Source organism: Nycticebus coucang, chromosome 21 (genome assembly GCF_027406575.1).
Source record: "Nycticebus coucang isolate mNycCou1 chromosome 21, mNycCou1.pri, whole genome shotgun sequence".
Lineage (NCBI taxonomy): Eukaryota > Metazoa > Chordata > Mammalia > Primates > Lorisidae > Nycticebus > Nycticebus coucang.
In genome coordinates this window covers 66,989,234-66,997,534 of record NC_069800.1, presented here as the reverse complement: position 1 = coordinate 66,997,534, position 8,301 = coordinate 66,989,234, and the positions used below count along the sequence as shown (strand labels likewise).

Below are 8,301 nucleotides of genomic sequence, written 5' to 3'. Positions count from 1 at the left end.
AGGTCTGGGAGACAGGCCCAAGAACAGAGGGTCACTCCATTCCTCTCTGACCACCAGGCTGGCTTCTGGGCTCTGGCATGGAATGTGCTAAGTCTCAGAGTCCAGGACCCTGTGGCTTTAAGGGACGTGGAGTGTCACTTATGGTGGTCAGTACTGGTGGTCAGCACAGGGAGCCTCCTATGGTCCTTGGAGGGCAGGAGCTGGGGGCTGGAAGCAGCACCAGGTGAGACAGGGAACGCTTGGGAGGGTGCAGTGAGCCAAGGACGCAGATGCTGTCAGTGCTGTGAGGAGACCTCCCTGTAGCCGGGCATAGCTTCAGGCCCCTTGTAGGCCTCTGTCATGCTGATGTTTGTTAGCACGCACATTTCTAAGCACTGCCCCTGGCAGGAGTCTACACTGCAGAGTCTGCTTGAGCCTGGTGGTTTGTACACTAGCAGGAAGCTGACAGAGGGTGACCGTGGGGGCGGCGCTACCTGTTACCCTATCCTCATGTGCTGGGTAAGGACGCTGTGCAGGGAGCCCATAGACGCCCAGCTGTCCCACTGGCCCTTCCAGTTTCTCCCCAGAGTCCCAGAAGCTCCCAGGGCTGCCTTGCTCAGCTTCCACCCTGATAGGGCCGTGGCCTGGAGGGGTGACCAGGGTGGGACAGTGTTCCCTTGTCAGCAGCCGGATGCCCAGAGAGCATGGAGACCTTCCTCAGGAAGCGGCTGACCTTCCTGTCCTTCTTCTGGGACAAGGACTGGCTGGTGAGAGAGCCAGGCGGTAGCATTCCCAGGCCTGCGGATCCTGCCACTGACCTGGGGGCAGAGGCCTCTGCCTCCATGGAGCCCTGCAGCCACTTGGCACGAGGCAAGCAGCTCTATCTTGCCCTGTATGACTTCACTGCATGATGCGCAGAGGAGCTGACTGTCAGCCGTGGGGAACAGCTCTACGCCCTCGATGAGACCCACTACATCTTTGCTTGCAGGCTCTCAGGCAGGCCTGGCACCGGGCTTGTGCCCATCACTTGTGTCACCAGGGCCACCACGGAGGCACTCACAGACCAACCATGAGTACCTCAGCCTTAAAGCCCAGGGCTGGGCAGTCAGGAATAGACAGGGTTTGGGTGGGGAATTGTATGTCCGCACTCGCCGGATCATTTTAGTATACACTCAGTGACAGTTAGTGCCCAGGAAAGCCACAGGTGTGGGAGAGCTGAGTCATAATGTGTAGTGCACACTGTCCAGAGGCAGGGGTCAGGTTAAGGGGCAAATCAGCTGCATGGACCAGGCACCCAGCAGACAGTCACCCAGGCCAGGCCCTCCTGCCCTCACACGGGGAGCCCAGTGTTCAGTGGGTGGCTGCTGCTTAGAGGGCAGGGGCTGGGGGATGGAAGCAGCACCAGGTGAGACAGGGAGAGTTTGGGAGGGTGCAATGAGCCAGGAATGCAGATGCTGCCAGTGCTGTGAGGAGCCAGCCAATCAGGACGATGAGTTCTCCAGTCTCCTTGCCTGTCCACACTTGCCCAACTGCCCCAAGCTGGGTGCAGGCATGGGCAGTGTGGCCCTGGCCCATATCTTGCTCCTCAGGGGCTGGTTTGGTGAGTGGGCACAGGTGGGGACTCACCTATTGCCCCAGAGCACCCAGGCTCCAGGGCTGAGGCTCACCAGGGGTCTCCTCAGAGGAGGTGACCTCTTGACCCAGACTGAGGCCCAGGGATGGCACGACCTCCTGGGTTCACTATGCATGCTGAGCACCCTGTGTGCCAGCTCCAAGCCTGGCCCTCCCATGTGGTGGTGGACAGTTCATGGGCTGAAAACATTTGACCCAAATCCTGGGATGTGACCCCTCCTGCCTTTCCCCTCAATGTGGTTGGTCAGCCCAGATTCCTGGCTATCGCAATCCTCACTGTCAAAACAGGCTAGGTCCTGACCCATCTGGGGACCCTCAGGGGCAGAGGCACCCTTTAGCGGTAGCTGGCTAGCAGGCATTGTGTGGCAGGACAAAGGCTGGGCATGAGCAGGCCAGAGCTGGTCCAGCAAAGCCAGGTGCGGCTACCCAGTGGAGCCACCCTGGGAAGTTGCTCCTGGTCCTGTGCCCAGCTGGACCTGGCCTGAGCCCTGGGCCTGCCCTCTGCAGTCCAGCAGGGGCCTTTGGGCACTCACGTGTCTCCTGGGGGTGAGTGAAGTAGGCTGGCACTGAGCGGTGGGTGGAGTGGAAGCTCCTGGAGACCTGACAAGCAGGGCGGGCTGAGAGCAGATGACTCTTTGGCCCTCTATCGTTAGTCCCATGCCACAGGGCAAGGCCCCCAGCCCATCCTTATAGCTCAGGGGGTACACAGGTCCCACCTCACATTCCCCAGCCCCACTATGATGGGAAGGGACCCTGGAGCCCTTTCACATGGAAGAGGGTGTGGTCTCTCTGTAGTTGGACCCCAGAAGGCAAGGGCCCAGCCACAGGGGCACTCAGGAGACAGAGCAGTGCAGTCTCAAGGGCTGTGCTTTGCCCTGCACATGTCTGTGAGCCTCCCCATGTCTGCTGCCCTGGGGACCCATGTTTTAGGGGACCTATGTTCACCTGGTGACCCAGTCCAGGCACTGGCTGTCCCTCGAGGCTGCCCTATGTCCCTGCCTGTCTGGCAGCTCCTGCTCTTCAGGACTTGGCCTCTTGTCGCCATGGCTTCACCTTTCCAGTAGCACAGCTGGCTATAGCCCCAGCCCCCCTCCTCAGCCGCCACTCAGGCCAGCACGGCACCACCCCCCTCAGCCCCTCTGCTCTTGTGTGGACTCACTTACGGTCACTCGTTAGCCTTGGGAGGCCTCTTAATCCTGCCCCTGGCCTAGGCTCACTGTGCCCCCGTCACATGGACAAGGGGCTGTGCTCACACGGCCATTCCAGAGGGACCTACCAAGGACCTGGAAACCTTGCTCTCCAGGTCCTTGGTAGGTCTCAAAAGTGGGAGGTCCTGGGGCAGAGCAATTAGGGGGTGGAGCCCCAGCAGGCTGAGCAGAGCTTCCTGTCTCAGGAGCAGGCTTCATAGGGGTAGCATCTATGTAGGCAGAGGAAACAGAGGGTCAGGGATCCAGCCCTTCAGAGGGAACTTGAACACTTCTAGCCTTCCCCCAGCACCCACCACAGCCTTCTGCTGGCTACCTCTCCTGACCTCCTGTCCAGCCTAGCCCAGGACTGAGCCTGCTTTGGTTGCCCCTACTGACCAATCACCTGAGGCAGGTGTCCCCTATGGCCCCCCCAGCAGTCCAGCAGATGCTCCCAGGCAGCTCTGGAGGGCCCTGGTTCCCTGTGGAGCCCTCAGGGGTATAGCAGGTTGGCCATGGCTTGGGCTACTGTTGACCCGTGGCTGGGCTGGTGATAACTTCCTAAGTGGGAAACTGGAGGTCATTTGCAGCAGGGCTAACCGGACAGCCTGTGACCAAGGTGATGAGCCCAGCTTCCCTGGGGGCAGCTGAGTCAGCTTGGGGGCCCCCGCCCAAGGAGTCCCCCCAGGACTCTCTGGGGGCTGAGGCAGTGCAGACCCTGGGCTGGGACGCTAGTGCCTGGCATTGGGCGCACCCTCCTTCAGGTAAGTGATAGGAAAGCCGGGGCTTGGCCAGGCTGCCAGCACGAGCAGGGCATTTGGGGCCTGGCAGGGGCCACTCAGGGCTCTGGGGCCTGCACATGACAGCCACACCTGCTGTTTGCAGCTGGTTCTTCAGCGGGACCAGCCGGACACAGGCCCAGCAGCTGCTTCTCTCCCCTGACAACGCTCCAGGGGCCTTCCTCGTGCAGCTCAGTGAGAGCAGCCTTGGGGGGTACTCGCTGTCAGGTGTGTGTGTGGGTCCTGCCTTTGCCCCCTCAGGGGGGCATCTTACCCAACCCCACAAGGCCAGCCATCTTTGACTGGGGTGGTCAGTCCCTGGGCAGTGCTGGCCTCTGAACTACACCCAACCCTATGGAGAACTTAAGGACATGTGCTGGCCATCTCCTATACCTGCTCATTCATTCATTCATCCATTCACTCATCCACTTACATATCCACCCATGCACTGATTCATTCATTCACTCATTCATTCATTCACCTACTCAGTCACTTACTCATCACTCATTTGTCTACTCACCCACCCACCCGTTCACCCACCCTCTCTTCTCATTGTTTGCTCCTTCATCCTCTCATTTGTCATTTACTTGTCCATTCATTTGTTTACTCTCAGTTACTAGTTCATTCACTGATTCATCTACCCAGAGCTGGGCCCACCAAAGCCTTCAAAGGTGGCCCTGGCTGCAGACACCTGTCCAGTTTGACCTCAGAGAACAGAGGGTGGGCAACCTGGGGCGAGGCTGAGAGACCATCAGGGCCTTGTGAGTCCAGGGCCAGAGTCCATCTGGAGCCTGCATCCCCATCTGGGGCACCAACCTCTGTCCAATGTGACCGTGCACCCAGCTGGGCCCAGGCCCCCTTTTCCCTCTGACCCTTCTCTGCTCCTAGTTTCCAATAGAGGCTTGAGTGAGGAACAGATTGCCCTGAAGGGTCACGGGGTGCATGACCCCTTTTTGTCTTGCTCAGTGCCCTCTACAGCCTTTGCTGGTGGTGTGTTCTCACCTCATCTTAGAGATGAGGAGTCACATAGGTGTGAAGTGACATGGGAGGGTGCCCTGTGCTGCCTGATTTGAGGTCCTGAGCTCCTCCCCTCCAGGCCCTGTGTCCCCTCCCCTGCAGATCCTGAGTCCCTCCCTTGAAAGCCTTGGGATCCACCCCTCCAGCCCTAAGCCCCTCCCCAGCAGGCCCTGATCCCCGTCCCCTGCAGGCCCTGAGCCCCGTCCCCTCCAGGCCCTGAGCCCCTCCCCTCCAGGCCCTGAACCCTCCCCTGCAGGCCCTGAATCCTCCTCTGCAGGCCCTAAGGCCCCTTTCCTGCAGGCCCTGAGCTCCCTTCCCTGCAGGCCCTGAGCCTTGCCCTGCTGCTGAGGTTTGTCTGCCAGGTAGCTGAGGGCATGAGCTACCTGGAGCAGCAGTGCATCGTGCACAGAGACCTGGCTGCCAGGAATGTGCTTGTGGACAATGACCTTGCCTGTAAGGTGGCTGACTTCCGCCTGGCCCAGCTGCTCAAGGTTGGCAAGGCTCTGGGCTCCACCCCTTGAGCCCAGACTGGGCAGGGTGGGAGGTCCCAGGTCCACCTGCTCCACTGCTGCCCCTCCACAGGATGACATTTACTCCAGAGCAGTGGCTCCAAGATCCCCATCAAGTGGACGGCACCTGAGGCGGCCAGCTACCGAGCTACCGGGTGTTCTCCCAGAAGTCAGATGCCTGGTCCTTTGGTGTCCTGCTGTACGAGGTCTTCACCTGTGGTCAGTGTCCCTATGAAGGTTTGTCCCAAGGTCACAGGGCTGCCCACTGAAGGCCAGAGTGTCTGGCCAGGGGCTGTGGGGTCCCCACAGTGACTCTCAGGCCCTACTCCCATGCCTCTCCCAGGAATGACCAACCGTGAGACATTGCAGCAGGTCATGCGTGGGTACCGCCTGCCCCGGGGAGGTCTACGCACTCATGCTGGACTGCTGGAGGGCCAGCCCAGATAAGCGGCCTGCCTTCGCAGCACTGCAGGAGAAGCTGCATACTCTCCACCAGTGTCTCCCCCAGGTCCCACTATGACCAAAGCCTGGACACTGGACATCTCCGGGGCTGTGGCAGGAGGCCTCCCAAGACAGAACTATAGGAAGCCAGATGGCAGGGGACAAGATGCTTCTGGCCATGGGCCTTGGGCACTGACACACACATGTGTGTGCAGGGGAGACAGACACACTCCCAGACAGTGGAAACGCTGATGTCCAGCGTGACTCACATTCCTGGGATTTTGAGGGAGACAAACAGCCCAGAGGGTCAGATGGACCCTTGGAGAGATGCCAAGAAGAGAAGTCTGGGGTCCAGCATGGTCTTTCCTTGCCCAGGCCTGCTCCTTCAGCCTCCCAACCCCTTTCCAGGGTCAAGAGCTAGAGGCTGATTTCCCCCAAGGGCCACCTAGACTTTGTTGAAGTGGCTGGTGCCAGGCTGCTGGGCTCTGCACATAGGGAACCCTCCTGCCGCAGCACCCAGGCACTCGGCCTCCTGTGTGCAAACCCATGCACGTATATAGACAGCACTCAATAAATACACACCACCTGACTCAGACACACACAGGTGTGTACCACATACCCACTCAGTGCCCCACACCCAGACTTGGGGCTGGAGCTGAAGAGGTCCATGTGGCTAGAGAAGGTAGGAGAGAGAGCTGGTCCTAGGGCTCTGGGTGCCCAGACCACAAGCCATGTGAGGAGCTCTTTCCATCTCTGGGCCAGTGTGGAGTGGACAGGCTGGATGAAGCAGCAGAGGTTTGGCTAGGCCATTGGAGTGGGGGGCCTAGAGGCCTTGTGGCCTGCATGCTGCATCCTGAAGCCGTTTTTTTTTTTTTTTTTTTCTTTGTAGAGACAGAGTCTCACTCTACCGCCCTCGGGTAGAGTGCCATGACGTCACACGGCTCACAGCAACCTCCAACTCCTGGGCTTACGCGATTCTCTAGCCTCCGCCTCCCAAGCAGCTGGGACTACAGGCACCGGCCACAACGCCCGGCTATTTTTTTTTTGTTGCAGTTTGGCGGGGGTTGGGTTTGAACCCGCCACCCTCGGCATATGGGGCTGGCGCCCTACTCACTGAGCCACAGGCGCCGCCCCTGAAGCCATTTTAAGGGGCCTCAGAATGGGTAGTGGTTAGGGAGTGGCTGTCTCCTGGCTGGACAGGGTCAGGGGCAGTGGGGGGACACTGTGCTGAGCTGGTGGCTGGAGAAAGCACGAATGGCAGAGTTGGCCCTTTCGGGCGCTGAGCTGCCAGAGTTGGCAGAAACCCACACAGCGGCCTGTGCACCCTGGGCCCTGCGGCCTCAGACCTGACTTGGTCAGCATCCCTTAGAGTGGGACGGAGCTTAGGGTCAGCTCTGCCCCTGCTGAGGCCGATTGGTCCAGCACCACTGACCACAGGGTTATGGGCTGGCACAGAAGGGAGCTAGGAAATGAGACCCAGTGTGCAGGCCACTGGGGGGCACCAGGGCAGGGCCACACAGCAGAGGGCAGTGGTGGGAACTGCCTACCTCTCAGCCTGCTGAAGCTCAGGCAGGGAGCAGGGAGGGGACAAATGTTTCAGGGGCCTCAGATGCCAGGGTGGGGCTGGCACCAAGCCCTGCAATTGGTGGAGGCAGCAGGGTCTATCTGAGCCTTTTGGAGCTCTGGCAGGTAGGGTCATGCCCCTGCCTTGGCCTCACCCCTGACCTCTTCTGTGTCCTGGGAGGGCCTAGGAAGGTGGAGCCTTGAGCCAGCGTTGGCTGGGGCTGCCGCGAGTGTGGAGCTGATGGCAGGCCACAGAACCAGGGATGGCCATGGTCTCTGGTGCTTTCCTGGGCCTTTCATCAGCTGCAGGTGGGCAGCTTTGGTGCTCCCAGGTCTTGGGAGGGGCTAGGGACTTTCCTGCCTGCAGGTGGCTCAAACAGAACCTGTACACATTCGTGCTCAGGGATGTGAGAGGCCCCTGGACATAGGCTCACGCAAAGAGGGCCAAGGCCTGAGGGTCTGGAGCCCTGGCAGGTTGGGGGTAGGGGGAGCCATTTGGCCTGATGTGCTGACCTGTGGCCACCTGGTGCCCCACCCTCTCTGTGCCCTATCCCATCCCCACATTGGTCAGTATGGAGCCCAGCTAGGCTGCCCAAGGCATCTGTGAACCTGTCACATAATCCATGTCTCTGTTCTTAATCTCAAAATGAAACGAGTGGGTGGTGCCAATGTTCCCATGCGTGGAGTTTAGTTTGTGATCTTCCCATCAGTCTACTTTGGCTGCAAGCTGGTGGGGTTGCCTGGGGAGAGGGGGTCAGCTGAGTCCCAAAGGGGCTCTCTGGGGAGGGAAGGGAAGGATGAACTTAGGGGGCTGGGAGGGAGGAGGTGGAGGCCTGCCTTGGTGTGGGCTCAGGGAAAATCATGAGACCTTACACAAACTTAATGCATAAAGGCATGAAGTCTGGGAGCCTGGAGAGGTGCACACTGACTCGCGCATCCCATGGACAGACTGAATCAATGCAGCAACTTCCTGACTTCTCAGAAACCTTTTATTGATCTCTAACACAAAGGGTATATCAAAAATGCAAAGGTGCTGGGCGGCACCTGTGGCTCAAGCAGTAGGATGCCGGTCCCATATACCGGAGTTGGCCTGGGCCAAAAACTGCAAAAAAAAAAAGCAAAGGTGCCAAAAGGATTAAAAGAATCCCAAGTTCCCAGGAAGATTGGGTAGAGGGAAAGGCTGGGTAAATGGGAACA

General features: G+C 59.4%; 1 protein-coding gene across 1 annotated transcript; it reads left to right on the top strand.

The window, feature by feature from the left end:
• Window positions 1-683: 683 nt before the first annotated feature.
• SRMS (src-related kinase lacking C-terminal regulatory tyrosine and N-terminal myristylation sites) lies at window positions 684-5,620 on the top strand. The gene is given in 9 exon segments (XM_053573775.1): window positions 684-1,060; window positions 3,681-3,802; window positions 4,463-4,564; window positions 4,892-5,082; window positions 5,174-5,186; window positions 5,189-5,244; window positions 5,247-5,337; window positions 5,444-5,489; window positions 5,491-5,620. Coding segments are annotated over 9 exon segments (1,128 nt in total).
• Window positions 5,621-8,301: the final 2,681 nt, after the last annotated feature.